This window comes from Alosa sapidissima, chromosome 23 (assembly GCF_018492685.1).
Source record: "Alosa sapidissima isolate fAloSap1 chromosome 23, fAloSap1.pri, whole genome shotgun sequence".
In the NCBI taxonomy this organism is placed as follows: domain Eukaryota; kingdom Metazoa; phylum Chordata; class Actinopteri; order Clupeiformes; family Clupeidae; genus Alosa; species Alosa sapidissima.
Window position 1 is genome coordinate 20,374,454 of NC_055979.1, and position 17,679 is coordinate 20,392,132.

At 46.6% G+C, this 17,679-nt stretch overlaps 1 protein-coding gene across 1 annotated transcript in view; it reads left to right on the forward strand.

Annotated features, from left to right (window-relative positions):
• Positions 1 to 17,389, forward strand: part of cplane1 (ciliogenesis and planar polarity effector 1) — a 75,628-nt gene extending 58,239 nt beyond the window's left edge. Inside the window, 30 exon segments of the mRNA XM_042081643.1 lie at positions 18 to 737; positions 739 to 817; positions 1,274 to 1,509; positions 1,778 to 1,920; positions 2,552 to 2,637; positions 2,892 to 2,953; positions 3,329 to 3,391; positions 3,844 to 4,051; positions 4,331 to 4,774; positions 5,302 to 5,904; positions 6,500 to 6,693; positions 7,554 to 7,632; positions 7,736 to 7,784; positions 7,996 to 8,130; positions 8,691 to 8,759; positions 9,175 to 9,281; positions 10,129 to 10,363; positions 10,675 to 11,018; positions 11,462 to 11,552; positions 12,203 to 12,391; positions 12,694 to 12,729; positions 12,945 to 12,978; positions 13,150 to 13,302; positions 13,744 to 13,921; positions 15,114 to 15,169; positions 15,473 to 15,616; positions 15,944 to 16,095; positions 16,511 to 16,603; positions 16,804 to 16,988; positions 17,194 to 17,389. Coding sequence (XP_041937577.1) covers positions 18 to 737; positions 739 to 817; positions 1,274 to 1,509; positions 1,778 to 1,920; positions 2,552 to 2,637; positions 2,892 to 2,953; positions 3,329 to 3,391; positions 3,844 to 4,051; positions 4,331 to 4,774; positions 5,302 to 5,904; positions 6,500 to 6,693; positions 7,554 to 7,632; positions 7,736 to 7,784; positions 7,996 to 8,130; positions 8,691 to 8,759; positions 9,175 to 9,281; positions 10,129 to 10,363; positions 10,675 to 11,018; positions 11,462 to 11,552; positions 12,203 to 12,391; positions 12,694 to 12,729; positions 12,945 to 12,978; positions 13,150 to 13,302; positions 13,744 to 13,921; positions 15,114 to 15,169; positions 15,473 to 15,616; positions 15,944 to 16,095; positions 16,511 to 16,603; positions 16,804 to 16,988; positions 17,194 to 17,325 — 5,299 coding nt within the window. The 3' untranslated portion in view covers positions 17,326 to 17,389.
• Positions 17,390 to 17,679: the final 290 nt, after the last annotated feature.

Genomic DNA, 17,679 nt, shown 5'->3' on the forward strand with positions numbered 1-17,679 from the left:
TTCTCATGTGTCTGTAGCACGTTAAAGCTGAAGGTGCAGGATCGGTCTGGGGAGGCGATTAAGCAGAACCAGGCCTCGTGCCAGGAGACGGACGCGGGCACGCTGCCCGTGGTGGGCAGCTGGGAGTTTGAGCTGGAGGATGAGGAGTATGTGCGCTTCCTGGAGCTCTTCCTCAGCTACCTGCTGGACCGCAGCAGCGGCGGCAGCCAGGAGGCGGAGCTGCCTCTGATTGGCTGCTTCTGGGCGGGGCTGAGGGAGCGTGAGCTGCACTCGCTCGGCTTTGACGTGCTCACCACCCTCAAGCGGCGACAGAGGGACATGAGGAAGAGCAGCGCGGTGCGGTCACACGCCCGCGGCGACGCCCCCCGGCCGCCGGTCTTCTGGGCAGGCCGCTGCTTCCACGCCCAGCGGACCGATCCAGAGCCTGAGCGCCCGCCATCATCCGCATCGCGACCCTCCCTCCTCGTCCAACCCTGCCCTCCCTCTCCTGGCCTGTGGTCGGGAAAACAGCAAGCGGGAGTGACCTTAGATCTCAGCCCTTCCCCCAGCATGGCCAAAACCTTCCCCTCTACCCCGTCCCTGGAGGTCCAGCAGGAGCTGGACCCGGACCTGGAGGCCCGCTTCCCTGCGCTGGGCCGGCTGCTGGAGTGGATGTCACGCTGGGCCGATCGCAGGGTCCTGCTCCGCAGGATGGAGGAGCAGAGAGGAGCGGGAGGTCCAGCCATCAGGGCCAAGGCCTGCAGTCCTCACCGCCCTACTGCTGCTGGAGCGACGCTATAGCGCCGCCCTGCTGGCTGCAGACAAGAGCCACATGAGGGTGGGCATTTCCGACTATCATCACACTGGACTTGTGGAATTCTTAAACTGCCATGCTTACAAAAAATCACATCACTATGATGGCGCTGCAATTCCATAAATGCTAGTCTTTGATATTTACATTGATACTCTTGCCATCTGCTGATGTTACAGCTATTTACTGTTTGTGCTGTTGTTGACTAACCTGTCTGTCATTCACTGATCTCACACACTTCACCTGTGGTGTGTGTGTGTGTGTGTGTGTGTGTGGTACATATGTGTGTGTGTGTGTGTGGTGTGTTTGTGTGTGGTGTGTGTGTGTGTGTGTGTGTGTGTTCATGGTACGTGTGTGTGTGTGTGTGTGTGTGTGGTACGTATGTGTGTGTGTGGTACGTATGTGTGTGTGGTATGTGTGTGTGTGTTTTTGTGGTACGTGTGTGTGTGTGTGTGTGTGTGTGTGTGTGTGTGTGTGTTGCAGATCCCTGAGGTGGAGTTGACTGTGTCCCCCGTGTTGCAGTTCCCCAGCTGCTCTGGGGAGCAGCAGCGTGAGACGCCGGCGGAGGAGGAGAAGGAGGAGAAGGAGGAACGGGAGAAAGAGCGGCAGAGAGGGGGAGAGAGGGAGAGGGAGAGCAGCGTGGACACGGGCTACCCGGGCTCTGTGGGGACGCCCATCACCCTGCCTGACGTGGACCTCCAGCAGCCCCAGGCCTCTGAGTGAGTACTGGGCAGTGAGGCCAGACGTGGGTCTGCCTCAACAATGACCACACTGCTACTTAGGACATAAGGCAGCAATACAGGGCTCAACCTTCTTAGGCCTCAGTTCAGGTGTGGGCCAGGCCCTTAATGATACAGGGATACAGGTTGTCGTCTTGGTATGCTACCTCTGGAATATGTCCATGAGTGTGTGTGTGTGTGTGTGTGTATATTGTGTTTAATGTGTGTGAGTGACTGCTGAAGCTCTTTCCGCCACATTCCGCTACAGGGCCTGTGAGCTGCTGGAGCTGCAGTCTGAGAGTGAGGCTTCTAACCTGGACTCTGTGACCTCTGACCCTGACAGCATTGAGGCAGCACCTAAGCCTCCCCCCACACAAGGCAGCAACATGGCTGACGCCTACCTGTTTGAAGGTGAGAGGCTAGTCTTTAGAGTCCCTCTAGTACGGTAAACGAGGGCTGCAACAATTAATCAATACGTTGTCAACCGTCAAATTAATCTATCTCTTCTTAATCTTAATGAACTATTTTGGTAATTGATTAGTCGGTTTGTGCCATTTGTAAAGAAAATACCTCAATATTTTCTATATCTGCTGTACCTACTCCTGTTTTTATGACGGTAAACACTCAAAATATATTTGGCATGTGAACAAAACAAGGCATTTGAGGACATAATCTCAGGCTTTTGGAAACACTGATCGACATTTCTTCACCTTTTTCTTTCATTTCATCGATCAAAACAACGATTAATCAAGAAAATAATCAACAGATTAACCATCTATGAAAATCATCATTAGTTGCAGCTCTCTAGTAAACAAGCAAAAGCTAGAATGTTCCAGGCCTAAAAACAGCCACTGACTATGTGCAAATCTCAAACGTTTTCACCCCAGTGCTTCTGTTGTGTTACTGTATTTGTTATGTTTGAGTGTTATTTGATTGTTATTTGATTGTTTCTATGCTACTTCAGCTATCTTATCAGTTGCAGTTTAACTTGTCTGCATGTAGCGATATCACTGATAGCTGAGATTAGTTGTTCTCCCAACAGAGCACAACTCAGCAGAGGAGTTGGCCCACCCTTCAGCCCAGGTTCCTTCCCCTATGTCCACAGCACAGAGTGGACCCCTGGGCCAGGTAGCCTCCATTTGTTTCTGATGTTAATGTAGCCAACACCTCAAAAACGTCCTCTCTCTTTTGTCCACCATACTATACTGTAATATTCAAATTTTAATGTATGTTTCCATCCTGCTTGTTTGACTTATTAGATTTCTGTTGATGACGTCCTAGATTTTATTCTAAATGCTTGCATAGTACAGAACTGGATCCGGTTCTCTGAGACTTTTATTTGATTTTATGTTTAACTCCTTTATTTACTTACTGATTTATAGGGTCTAACACTGGCAGACTTGGAGGGCACAGAGAGTTCAGGAAGTCCAACTGCTGTCTCTGAGTGAGTTGATGTGGGCTCAGAAAAATTTAAGAGCATCATACAAAACATGGGAACAGTGTACAATTTCATTAGTGCATTCACCAGCATGATTAAGTGTTTGAAATATCAAGTGTTTAATAATAGATATTTTGACGTTTTGATAGTTTTACTCTTGCACGAAACTGAAGTGCACTGTGTGCTCATGAGCTGGCTGCTTGGTTGTTTCCATGGTGAAATAGTAAACAATTCTCCTGTCAGTGCACCAGTGAGTGGATCACACACTGTTACCATGGTTACAACCACGCTAGAGTGATGCCTGCTCTTTGTGTTGTGGGTAAGGGAGGTGTACTCTCACCCAGTGCATTCTGGGTAAGAAAGTGGTCATATTTGTTACAGCACTGAAGAGGATCGTCTTTCAGACCACGGACCTCCTGAGGCTGACAGCAAAACAGAGGACATGTGAGTTTACAGAGGCAAATGAGCCATTTCCCTAACTGTCAAGAGTGTAGATTTGTGTGCCTCTCTTGTAACCTCTCATGTTCTAGATCAGGGATCTCCAATAGGGAGCTTGCAAGCTACCAGTAGCTCCCAGTTCTATACCTGTTTCTGAGTAGCCATCCAAAAAATTCAAGGAAAATGTTCATAAATCTGATAACACAGTCACTTGGTAAATCTGTTAAAATTCCTATCAAATCAAATTCACAGTCTACAAACAGAGAAGGTAAAGGAATTGAAAGGAGTCTGAAAGCGCACACAAAGCTTATTCAGCTGTTTTGAGTGGAGATCAGCTATATGAATACATGCTACTAATATAAAACATTAGACAAACATCTCTCCGCCATTTTTATACATTGTTCATACGTATGTTCAAGATTATAAATGCTAAGGTGCTTCTGCTGTTCTTCTATCAGACCCATCGGAGAGGCTGCAGGACCAGTCCCACCGCGGCAGGCCGAGCTGCCCCTTACTGAGGCCCATCCAGCGCCAGGACCTCTAGGGAACAGGCAGCCTCCTGCGGGCACACACTCACAAATGCCCGACACACACGCAGCTCCGGACACCACTAACACTAATCCTGTCACCCAGCTGGTGCAGGACGAGCTCTTCCGCCTGGTGCAGGTGAGGGAGGTCGAGAGAGGGACACGCCTGGACTGTCAAAAATAATTGTATTAATTATTAGTAATGATTATTAACATGCACAACTCCTTGCTGATCTTCCTTATACTACCCATATGAATTATTAATAACACTATTAATTATTGCTGAATGCTATTGCTAATAGCTGTCTTTAATATTTAATCTCTCTCTCTCTCTCTCTCTCTCTCTCTCTCTCTCTCTCTCTCTCTCTCTCTCTTTGTCTCTCTCTCTAATATCTTTCTCTTCCTTTTCCATCATTAGTTACAGCAGATCAACTTCATGAGTCTCATGCAAGTTGTTGGGGCTTCCTTTGCTAACTTGCCCTCCCAGGCCAGACTCCCCCTGCCCCAGTCTGTTCCCTTGCCCCAGTCCAACCCTCCGTTCACCTTCCCCAGTGCTCCACAGCCCCATCCCTCCCCTCCCCCCCTCCCATCCCAACACAGCACAGACCCTTCCAGCCACTCAGCCTCCTCATGCACCTCTGCCCCAAACCAACGGTCATCCCACGCAGCCTCCTTATGCACCTCTGCCTCAAACCAACGGTCATCCCACTCAGCCTCCTGGAAGCCAGCTTGCTGCTCCTCCATCCCATGTCTCCCCAGACCCCCAGGGCCCCTTATCTGCAGCCCAGCAGCAGAGGGCGCCAGAGAGGCAGCAAGCTTTCCCTGGACCCCCCCTCTGTGCTCCACAGCCGCAGCCACGGCAGGATGACCAGCAGTATCCACACAGCACTCAGGCAAGACCCAGCAAAAATGTGTGCACTCCAATGCAGGACTGCAGAAATCAGTCAGTTAATCTATTACTTTTGACTATTAAATTAATTACCAACTATTTTGGTAATCGTTAAGGACTACCTCAAAGTTCTAAATATATAGTCAGCGTGTGTATTAAACAAGGCATTTGAGGACATATTCTTGGGTCTTGGGAAGCATATTTTGTCATAATTTTCTATTAAATAACTGCTTGATTAATCTAGATAAGAAAACAATTGACAGATTAATTGACTATCAAAATGATTGTTAGTCGCAGCCTTACTCTAATGTGTGTAGAGGTGATACTGAGTGGAAGTTTAGTAAATGTGTGTGTAAAGTATTTGTTTAACAGGTAGACGTGTGTTTACTTTAGGAAGGAGTGTGAAGTTGACTTTTTTAGCAGGTATGTATAACTGAAGTGAAGACTTGTAAAGTGGCATGACCGCAGTCAAAGATAAGATCATGTTGTGTCGTTCACAGAGTATGCAGCCGTTGACCATCACCTCAGGCCCAGGGAGGAGCAGACCGCCTGAGTCCATCCCTGCCTCCCAAGGTCTGCTCACCACAGTGGGAGCCTCTGTCACACCCACTCTGCCCCCTGGTGGCAGCACACAGAACACCCCCTCACTGATTCCCCTGGAGAGGACTCGACCAGAGGGTCTCCGGCTCCTCCAGCTGCCCCCCACACAGCCAGGCCTCTTGCGCCCCCCTCTCCCCATCCCTGTGAGGGAAGCATGGGCACCCCAGCTACCAAACGCACACCCACCTCCACCTCTGCATCCACCTCCTCTTCCACATCCCTCTGCTCACAGGTGGCCCGAGAGGACCGCTTGGGCTCCGGAGGTCTCCAGGCACGACCAGGGGGCCCCCCGCCTCCTCCCCGTTCCCCAGCATGCTGCTCCCAGCCGCGGGCTCCCCCTCCTGCACCTCCGGCCCAGCTCCAGTCTCCCTGTCAGCCTCCCTCTGATCCCCCAGCCAGCCCCAGCCCCAGCCCCAGCCCCTGCATCCCTCCTCAACCCTGCAGGCATGGGACCCTTCCCCAGGCTTCAGCTGCTGCAGAGGGGCCCGGATCCACCCAGCACAGTAGGCATCTGTAGTTTAGACCTCTACAACTCCAGCCATCCTAGATCTGTGCAGCTCACCGCCATTCTGCATTTTTTGAGCTAGTACTTCAGCAAGGGTTTATACTTTAAGTTGAACAGTAATTGAACAGTATTTTTTTCTATGAGTTTGATGAGGTGAACTCACTCTAGTTTTAAAATGTCAGAGTTGATAAGCTTGATGGGCTCATGTTTCAAATACTGACTACATTGTTGCTTTATTTAACCAGTCAACAAACAACATTTCCATGTGTGTTCTTCGATATTCATAGAACACAGTTATACATACTTTTATACTTTTTTGATGTACTGTCTAATTCTTCGTTACTTCCCATCTCTGGGTATTGATAAAACAGTGCTATGAGCTCTATTGGAGGATGTTATGTTCTCAACACTTTTGTCTAAAGTGACTTACAATGACATGAAGAAACATTACATTAACAAAACACTAACAAAAACCATAAACATATACAGACTGTGACTCTGTAAGAATGAATTAGTGAGATACCAGACGTTAAAATTGAATGAATTAGTGAGATACCAGACGCTGAATTGCATTTCCATTGCTCTGTGATCAGGGGCGCCACAGCGAACCCCCTCTGCGCACTCCCCGCCTCATTCCCCTGGAGGCGCTGATGAGCTGGGCAGCAGGAGGTGCACAGGGCCCTCAGATGACTACACCATTGCTGAAGGCCTCCATGCCGGCTCCCTCCCACACCCACGTCCACAGCCCCAGCCAGCCCGTCTTAAGCAGCACGCCGTCCGCTCATAGGTGACCGCTGTCTCTCTCTCCCCCTACACTTTAAAAAGTAAAGGTGCTTAAATGGTTCTTTTCATCACTATATGGTTCCATAAAGAACCATAACTTTGTAGCAAATGCAAGGTTCTTCACATAGAAAATGGTTCTTCAGAAAGACTATTTTCATACCTGTTTGCCTCCTCTTAAAAGTATACTATGCAGTTTTAAGTATTTTTGGCGAGTGTAGAGCTCCCTCTAGAGTCGCGATGTATTTATGTCACTCTGCTATTGTAAATAGCAAAGTTCTCATGACTTATCCCCCCTGTACACAATGCAAATGCTTTTGTTGTGGAGGTGAAAGATTAACAACAGGCAAAAAACTATCTCCAAAGAACTATATCTACTAACAAGGTTATGTTCAGATTCACGGGAGTTTTGGCAGGGTGTCACTCTTGGAAGTTCCATGGCTGGTTTTCTCGGTAGGGACTCGCTACGTCTATGCTGTATAGCTATGCTAGGTGAACGATTTGCCTATTACAAGTTTGTTTACCATCAAATTGGCTTCATAAAGGTGAAAATCTTGCATAGTGTGCCTTTAAATGGTTCTGCAAAAAAACATAAGTTTGAGGGTTCTTTGAAGCACTAGAAACGGTTCTTCAGTGGCATTGCTCTGAAGATTCAAGTCTTTTTGTGGAAGGGTATACTCCTCTCACCAACCCCCTACTCACAGTTGCCATAGCTCTGTGGTCCACTGACCAAACAGTCTCTCCCACCCGATGCCGTGCGTTTCTGTCTTAGTCTCTGATCCCTGTGTGGAGCTGTGTGTTGGCTCCCATATGTTGTGTGTTTCCTTGGTTCCCTGCTTACTCCGGCCATCCCTGTCTTTGACTCAGGCAGAGGAGGAGGATGGAGAAGGAGAGGACAGTGGAGGTCTCTTTCAGGCCTGAGGACTCCATCATTCCACCTGCAGAGGTACAGACAGAATAGTATACACTGAATGAGAACAACAGTTTGTGATGGGTTTGTGATGGGTTCTTGAGATCTCTTGATATTGACCTTTTGACATTTCCCTCAGCCTGAAATAGAGGTCCCAGTATCCGGAGATGGATTTGTCTTGCCTCTAGGTAAGTCAGCGGGCCTGTCTATCAATGCAAGGACGACTTAGGACACTTAGGTGTGTGTGTGTGTGTGTGTGTGTGTGTGCGTGTGTGCGTGTGTTTGTGTCTGTGTGTGTGTGTGTGTGTCTCTATACTGTATGTGTGTCTACTAGTTTCTGTATTCTGCCAACTTGCATCATTTTTCCTGTGCCTGACGTGTGTCCATCGTGTCCACCAGGCTCCTGTGACTCCGTGCTGAGTGGGCAGAGACTACTGCAGGCGTCCATCGCCACCGCTGCAGAGCTCCACGCCTTCGCCTCCACGCAGAAGAGACCTCCAGAGCTGCAGGACGCATGCACCAACACAGAGTCAGGTGAGGCCACACAACTACACTAGGGCTGCAACAGTTAATCAATTAGCTGTCAACAATGACATTAATCTCCAATTATTTTTGTAATCAGTTCATAGTTAGTTTGTATCATCTTTTTCAATGAAAATACCTCAAAATTCACTGATTACAGCCTTTTAGACTTGAATATTTTCACCTTTACTTATACTTTTAGGACAGTAAGCTAACTTTTTTGCCGTGTGATGTTTTCACCATTGTCTGATATTTTATCAATTAAACAACTACCGGTAATCAATTAATCGAGAAAATAATAAAAAATAATCTTTTTGTAGGGGAAGAACTGGGCACCATGGTTTTCACATTTGTGTGTGTGTGTGCACGCGTGTTTGTTGTAAGGGTCAAGGGCTGTTAAGGGCTACATTAAGTATTTTATCTGCTTGTATTTCTGTGAAGTTGTTTATTTCACCGTGCCTGGTGCCCACTAGGCATAATGCCTACAGCCTTGGCATCTGTGGCTTAGCCCTGTGCCAGCCGTCTCACCATACTGACATGGTGTATGTGTTTGAACTGTTTCCCTCTAACAGTTCCCCAGTTACGCCCAGATAAATCCACCTCTGCTCAGCGATCTCCTTCAACCAGTGCAGCTCCACAGCGTAAGTTGTTACGCTTCAGCCTCTTAGTGCCTTATGGCCAGTTTATAGTTCAGGCGACAAGTGTCGCTCGACCTAAACAAATTGTTGCCGACAGATGCAACGGAGCTGTAGGCTTTCATATTCCAGCGCCGGCGATAAAATCTCTAATAGTGTGTCAACTAGTTTCTATAACAACTTGAATATTAACGTTCCATCTTATCATGGAACAAAAGTAAACAGACACACACTGTGACCACGGCAACACACAATAGCACTCGAATTTTTAAGTTGATAGCAACCTATAAATTTAACCTATAAATGGGCCTTTAGAAGAACATCCATACAGTTGTATTCTGGTTTCATCAAAGACTTTTGTGTGTGTGTGTGTGTGTGTGTGTGTGTGTGTGTGTGTGTGTGTGTGTGTGTGTGTGAGCAGCTGAGCGAGGGCTTGGTGATGCAGCTCCTTGTCTGCCTCCTGAGCTTTTCCTGGACCTGCGGTTCCCCAAAGAAGATGGCAGTCCACACATCAGCGTCCCTGCACAGGTGCTGCACTCAGCTTCATCCCTCTCCTTTACCTTTTATTGTTTTATTCTGCCTGTTGGCTTCTATATACCAACCTGTCCATTTGTCTGCCTCTGACTGTGAATCTCTTTGTCCGTCTGTCTGTGAGTTGTCCTGTCAGACTGGTTCAGATGTTCAGGGGTTTCTGAGAAAGCCCTGTAATGCATATTTTTTGGTTGCAAAGGTAGTTAATTGAGCATTCACACATCCCTGTAAGTAGTTCTCCACTTACTGTTCTCAATAGTACCATGGAGTACTATAGAACCTGTCTCCAATGTCAACGGAGTAACATATTGTCACAATGACTCCTTAACGAGTCTGTAATTACTGAAAGAAATAACAAACCTCACAATATGACTCTTGTATCCATAATGAATAATGAATGTAGCAGTAGCACCTATGCTGCAGGGCTGTTTGGGAAATGACCCAGTGCTGTAATGAGTAACATAACACTCACAAAGTTCTCTGGCGTCTCGTTATAGACCCTTTCAAGAGAGTTCCATTATCAGCATCATAGTTGGCCCCACAAGGCTTCCGTTTTAACATTCCATATGTTATCTTAATGCAGAGGAAGTAGATTGGGAACCAAATAGAACGTTCAAGCATTGTTTTTGTTTTTATTGTTGAAAGGGTCTATATGGGATGGAGCTTATCAGGATAAAGGGCTTCTCACTTGCATAGTTTTTCCCATTGCTTAATAATACCCTCTAATAACTCCACTGATAATGTAAATGATCTATATTATCTCTTGTCTTCATCTTTCCATCCATCCATCCATCCATCCTCCATCCATCCATCCATCTGTTTATCTCTGTCTGTCCTCTTTCAGGATGCTGAGGGGAGACGCTTCATCAATGTGATCGACCTGGAGGATGAGGCTCTGCTGCAGGACCTGCCCCAGCGTCAGCCCCCTGTCCCCATCACCACCACCACCACCACCACCACTACCGCTCCCCCCAGCCCACCCACCTCTGCACAGCTCCACTTGCTGGCCGCCTCGGTGACCAACGCCACCCACACGCCGCTGCTGCTGGCCTCAGAACAGGAGTCCGACGACCTCTTAGGTACTACCCTCCTCCGCCTCTACTAAACACATGTGAACACATGGCTACAAATATACTATCACCAACACCACAGAGATCCCATCCCCATTCAGTGTCAACCTGAACGACACTTCTAAAACAGTACCGATTGTGACCAATAGTATTTGTATTTGAAATGTGACCTATTTATGAGAAATATAGATTATTAAACCAGATATTGGACATAATTCTGTTTTGCACTCTCTCCCAAATGTACTAAAGCTGATTTGCACCTATTTATTTTTTCCTCCTCTTAAGAGAACATTCGTTTGATGATGATGCTTGTGTCCTAGGATATGCCAGAGGCTGGAAGCCTGAGGAGGACAGGTCCTCGTTCCAGGCCGCTCGTCCAGCCCCCTCTGACCCCTCTGAGCGTCTTCACGCTCCCGCTGCCCGTCAGGAGCCACCTCCTCCAGCTGTGCTGGCCGCAGTGGACGAGTTCAGGGGAGACGCGCTCACGCGGAGCTTGCTGGACAAGCCACTCTGGAGCACCTCCCAGCTGGACCGAAGCCAGGCGTCTCCGTCTCAGGTGTCCGTCCGACAGGTGTCCGCCCGCCTGTCGGAGATGGACAAGCAGCTGGCCGCTCTGCAGAGCATCACTGACCAGATGGACCAGGAGTTCGCCAACACGCGTCTGGTAATGACCGTCTGATGGGGACAGCCTGTCTTCTAATTTGTCCCTTTTTCTTTGTCTTTTTCTTTCACTGTGTGACTGATGTCTTACTGCCCAACTCTGTATTGACTTCTATTTTGTCTCTTCACCACCCATATTGTACATCATGTCTTTCAGGCCTAGAATGTGCCTCAGGTCTATTTGTTATGTGGTTTCCTTTCTGTAATTACGTCTCATTACAGTGAGGAAAAAGAACACATATGTAGTAGGGGTAAATATTGTTATGCTGAAGGAAAAACATTTTTTCACATACAGTACCTTGATGTCTTGGCATCTGAAGTGGTGATAACATTGATTTGTCATCTTACCAAGCATCTGTTTACATCCTTAGCGCATGTGTCTCCTCTCTCTGGCCTGAAGTGTAACTCTCATGCATTTAGAGTTTTGTTGTGGTCTGTTTCCTGTAGCTGGTGAGGACCATTGACAATCTGAGCCCTGGATTCTTAACTCATGGTGAGGAGAAGCCACATTCTAGTCCACCTGCCGTCACCAAAGCAGGTGAGTCACACCTGCTCCCCAGTAACTCTAACACAGGTAACACACACTAGTCACCCCTCATACAAGACACACAAAACAGCCCAATTATGTGTGTCACCTGAAGCTTACTTCCACCTGTTGGTGTTAGTGTATCAGTGTTCATTCACAATCTGAGTACCTGAGTACCATGCTGTTCACTTACAATCACTGAAGTACATTAGATATACATGTACTGTATAAGCATACTGTATGTAAATATGTATGTATGTATGTATGTATGTATGTATGTATGTATGTATAAAAAAAATGAAGAGACCACTGCACATTTTTCTGATGTCATCCTATGGTTGCTGAGTGACATTCGGATGAGTTGATGGTCAAACCTCATATATTAAGAGGTTTCTTAATTTTGAATATGACCATTCATATTACATTCATTATAGTACTCACAGTCTCGAGACCTCAACCTGTGTCACTTGCTTTTGCCTACAACATTTGGGATGGTGTTTGTGGCAAGCTGCCAGAAAATGTAAAAGCCATGGCTGCTTCTTTTTGGGCGTTAGAGGGTGAGGCTCTTTACGTAGGTTACAGTCAGTATACAAGCAAGGACAGCTTATTGGCTCCCTGTGGTATTGAACAACAGCCCTCCCTCTCTCTTCACCTGTGAGCAGTGAAGAGTTTGGTGCGGGGCGCACGGCCCGCCCTGGAGCTGACCGATGTGCTGGAGGAAGATGAAGATATTCTGTCCTCCAGCCCGGCGGCTATTAGACTTCCAGCCATGAGGAGGGGACCGCCCCCACTTTCCTCACATCCCGTCTCTTCACGAACGTCCATCCTCCAGCAGCACACATCTTACCCCGGTACCTCTCACACACTCATCTCTCTCCCCATCTCTTAAATCATAGCCACAGAAAGACACAAATCTGATCGGTGTGTAATTGTGTGTGTGTTTGTCCGATCTACATTTACTGCTAAAATTGGTCATTGGGGAAAAATAGAAAAAAATCACAAGCAGTATGCCAGTATGCCAATGATCATTGGTGATTGAGTGTGTGGTGACTCCCATTATCTAATATGGTTTAGTGTTCACAGTAAGCACCTCATCCTTCACTATACTAGAGCCCAGAGGTGAACATGATCCTCTCTGTGTTTTTATTTCCAGCGTCCATGGAGCAGAGGATGTGGGAGACCAGCCAGGGTAAGGGACTGAGAGACTATCCCCCCCCCCACTGATCTCACAACACTGCTCTGTGTTATTCAACACCACAGAGGCGAACACGTAACTGTACACCCACTGACCTGGAAACAGCAATTACACATAGATTTCCAGACTCGGAATTCGGGGGCCCATTTAAGACGTAGAGATTGTAACGGTTATGTCTTTTTTTTTAACATGGCGGTCCTCTCTTGCAGATGTCACAGGAACCATAGGAGATCAGTCAGGAAGGTAAGTATCTCACACTCCTAGCATGCTGCCAAAATTCTTCTAATTTGAATGTTTTGTGTTAATGTTTTTGCTTGGTTATGTGTATTTATGAACCCTTGGCATTAATGGCCTGCAATCTCTCTCTTTCCCTGTCTGTCCCTTTCATACCCTCTGCTCGCTCCCCTCTCTCTGTTCGCGTCCTCCCGTTAGCAGGCGGACAGAGGATACACTGGGTCTGAGTGGTCTGTCCGACGTGGCGGACATCTTAGGAGAGTTGGTGCGAGACGGAGGCCTGTCCCCCACTGCTCTGGGTCTGTCCCACACCCAGGCCGCCAGATTTAGCAGGTAAGCACTAACCCACATGGCCATAACCACACACCACCAACAGACACAAAACAGCTTCAGCAAGTGTATTATGTATTTATAAAGGGGAAAGTAATAAGGGAAAGGATGTATCTCTTCTTTGCAGAAGTACGGTAACTGTGTGTGCGGTGGTAAGGGCTGGTAAAGTATAGATTCAGACTGAGGTGTGCGTGTGTGTGTGTGTGTGTGTGTGTGTGTGTGTGTGTGTGCGCGTGTGTGCGCGTGTGTGTGCGTGCGTGCGTGCGTGCGTGCGTGTGTGTGTGTGTGTGTGTGTGTGTGTGTGTGTGTGTGTGTGTGTGTGTGTGTGTGTGCGAGCGTGCGTGCGTGCGTGTGCGTGCGTGCGTGTGTGTGTGTGTGTGTGTGCGCGTGTGTGTGCGAGCGTGCGTGCGTGTGTGTTTGTGTGTGTGTGTGTGTGTCATTCAGGGCGGTGCCAAGCCATGTGCCTCAGCAGCCCCCGCGTGGCCAGCGGTCAGAGGAGGAGCGGCGCGAGCTGCGGGCCTGGATGAGGAGGAAACAGCGAGAGCGTCTGGTGGAGTACCGGCGGCAGAGGGAGGAGAGGAGAGCACATGAGCGCAGACCGTTCACCTCCACCGCCCCGCTGGTGAGGAGTGTGGCCATACGGCTCATACACACAGTTGCGTTCCGTCAACGTGGGTGCCAGTGGGTGTTCCCGACGGTAGCTATGCAAATGACTTGAAGTATAACCGTAATTTGATTGGTTGGTGCCGTCCGTCAATTGGCTTGATTGGCTGGTGCAGAGACAGCTGAACTTCTCAACGCGAGCGGCGGTAGAAACAAGACGCAACGGACCCACAATTCAGTTCAGCAACGGATGACGTGAGCCCATGTAAAGTGAATGGGATGCGTCTGTGGTCAAAATTAATCCAAGACAACTGGTGTGAGACTGCAGCTTTATTCACGACGCCGGGAGCATGTTACACACATGAAATATCAAAGTAACAAGCCCACACATCTGTGGGTGAAGCCAACTCTTATACCTTACCCCACACCCATGGAAAATCACAAGTTGTCACCCTCCATTAATCACTTAACCATCTGGTATTTTAACAGAGATAAGAAATGTTTACAACCCCACTTAACCATCTGGTGTTTTGACAAAGATAAGAAATGTTTATGACCCCCCCATCCTGAGGGTTACCCACAATTCGCTGACACAAGGGTTAATTTAACTAAACATTCTAACATAGGAGTTTCCGAAAACAAGGGTCAGAGTAAGGAGATGGCAATTAGATTTCACTACATGTATGTAAGGTATACTAAACATTCAATGAGAGACATATAAAATTTATCCCACACGTCTCCAGCAACGCAACGCACGCAGCTGTGTGTAGGAGCCGATAGTGGTTTCTGGAAGATATTTAAAAAATCTTAATACCGTAAAATCTTAATTTCCCAACTATTAACCAAGGTTTATACGTAACATATACGTAACGTATATTGATACACAGGTGCTGGCTATACATGGGAGGGCATTTCTTTTCTTCTTTCCTTTTCCTCATTAAATAATGATCTGACTGATTCATTACAAAGTAATGTTGTGGTTGATACACAGGTGTGGTTAATATACGGGTGTGTTTTTTATTATTATTATTATTTGCATAGAATACTGTCCTGAGGTTTATATATACTGCGGCTAGTAGTCAGGAAATGATTGTAAATATTTTTCATGGCTGGAGTGACATTTGGTGAAGTGTGTTTTCAAAAAGAAGTTATAAAAAGTAGTCGGTTTGTAATATCACTCACAACTTTAGTTGACCTCTGTTTTTATACAGAAACCAAATTCCAGAGATGTCAGCCTTAACCGAAAGATCAAGGAGGAAAAGGACAAGTGAGTGTAAACTTTTGCAGTTGAGCTGTTCTGCGGAAACTGTGTTTTACCAGGTGCATTCACACACACACACACAGAGAGAGAGAGAGAGTACCTGGGGGGTATTCCAAGTATGTGGTTTAGTGGCAAACCTGGGTATGTTAACTAAGAGTAAGTAAACCTTCTACAACAAGAGCCTTATGGCATTGTTTTGTTAGCAGAATGAAGCCATACAGTTCTTCTATTAGGGGGTTTACCACTTACCCAGGTTTGTCACTAAACCACGTACTTGGAATACCCCCCTGTCTGTCCACTGTTCCACAGGATAGCTCTGCTGGAGCATCATACCCAGAGAGCATCTGAGGCGTACAGCCTGATGTCAGACCTGCTGACCACCCCACTTCCTGTGCCCACGGTCAAGCCACGCTCCATGTCCACAAGCCCTGCTTCAGCCAAGATCAGCATCAGGTCTGCTCCACATTGGCAGAATTCTCAACTCAAGTTTATGTTGTGTTGTGTTTATGTTATGTTATATTATGGGGGTTTTTTTATGTTATGTTATATTACGGTTTATTTTTATGTTTTTTATTGTGATGTTATGTTTTGTCTGATTGTCTGCAGAGCGTTTGCAGCCTCATCTCAGATCAAACCCTAAACCTTTAGGGTTTTCAAGTTCATGAATTTCACAATTCAAAAAGTGTACCTAACGAGTCAAATGACCAGAATAGGGATATGTTGTTCCCTTTTTACTCTCTTTTACTGGCTGGCCTGGATGTGACCCTTCTGTTGTCTCAGGAGCAGGAGCCAGTCAGCTGGCAGGACGACTAAGAGCCCTGGGCTGACCCGCTCCTTTTCTTCCCCTGGAAGGACGGTGGTGCTGCCTCGCAGACGTGTGGGAACATCACCACATGAAAGCCTCAGCAGCAGACTGGGGCTGCACAGGCCGGGTGAGTCGCCCCTCTCAGCTGGCAAAACCTGCAGAAAGAGCTCTGAAACACAAATAGTAAAAAAAAAAGTAAAATTGCATGTGTGCTTATTATTCCATTAACCACTTGTTGTTAAACATTTTCCTAATATATTTAAAGATGTTTCATTCAACAATAGAATGTAGATGTTTTATGCTAGTTATGCATAAAAGTCGTATGCATATGTAACATTTCTGATACCACTCTGACCACTCTGGGGTTCATATAACATACATTTGATATTTAAAATCAAGTTTATGAAATTACTTAACTTGTTTTATGTCACATATAATTACTGACAATGGTAAGTTCACGTTTCATCCTGTTCATGGAATGCAGTATGTTCATCCATGTGGTCAGCTATAACAGAATTTTTCTTTACTGGTTGATTTTATAGCAAGTGCTCTGCCAGGAGATCGGCTGTCTCAGGTGACACGTCGAGGCATGCTGACTTACACTAGAGGCAGATCTGCAGGATCCTTAAAAGAGAGTATGTATTCTCCCTCCCTTCCTTCAGTACAGCGCCCCCATGAGATTTGATTGAAAGCCTTTTTTTTAATGGTAAATAGGCTTGGTTATTTATTGGCTGCTGTGGGAAATCCCTACCTATAGCCCAAGGAATGTATCACCTCTCCTGTGTATATCAGAAATTTGTACAGCATAGGCATTCACTTTATACTGTTTCTACAGCCCAAAGAAGACCACTGAGTCAGTCCCCAACCGGACGTAAGACGGAGAGACCCGGGAGGTCAGAGGAGAGAGGACGCAACCAAAAGAGGGAAGAGGAGGTGGAGGACAGGGAGCTTCTGAGTCCCTGGGAACCACCTCTGGAGATTCGCAGAATACTGGGGCTGGATTTACAAGACAATGAACAGGTATAAGAGAGTCCAACAGTGCAGTATACATTTCTACTCTACAAATATTTGAAATATCTGGTGAATAAACTATAGTGAGTAATATGCTTCTCATCTAGACACTGAAATTGGTTTGGCTTGAAATGTATGCTTATGACCCTGGTTCATTGTGTAGTGGGGTGGGGGTGGACCAGATGGTGCTAAGGCCATATTCTTTTACCCACAGGGGGCCAGAGGGACTGAGGGTGACCTGGATGCCCTTGAGACCCTCTCAGAGAGCACAGGGAGCATTCTGGCCAAAATTAATTGGGAGGACATCGAGAAATTAGTGGCCGAGGTGGAAGAGGATGATGACTAGATCTGATGATATTTTGAGAAATATTTAATATATTTTTGCTATTTTGTTCTTATCGAATGAGTAAAAAATAAATGTAATTTCTAAACCACATTGGTGTTGTGCAATCTATGAGTGATTAAAACTGACATATTCACATTATTATACTTCTTTGTTTAAGAGGATTATGTTCCCTATGTGGAGATATTGCAAACAGGTGTGTACAAAACACTACCCTACATCCTTACATTGACTAAAACATTGTGTCAAAAATAAACACTTTCTTCTTTTATAACTATTGAAAGCACTGTATGTGGGAAAGTATTTCAGGTCAACTGACATATTTGTAAATATTTCGCACGTCTACTGCATACCGGT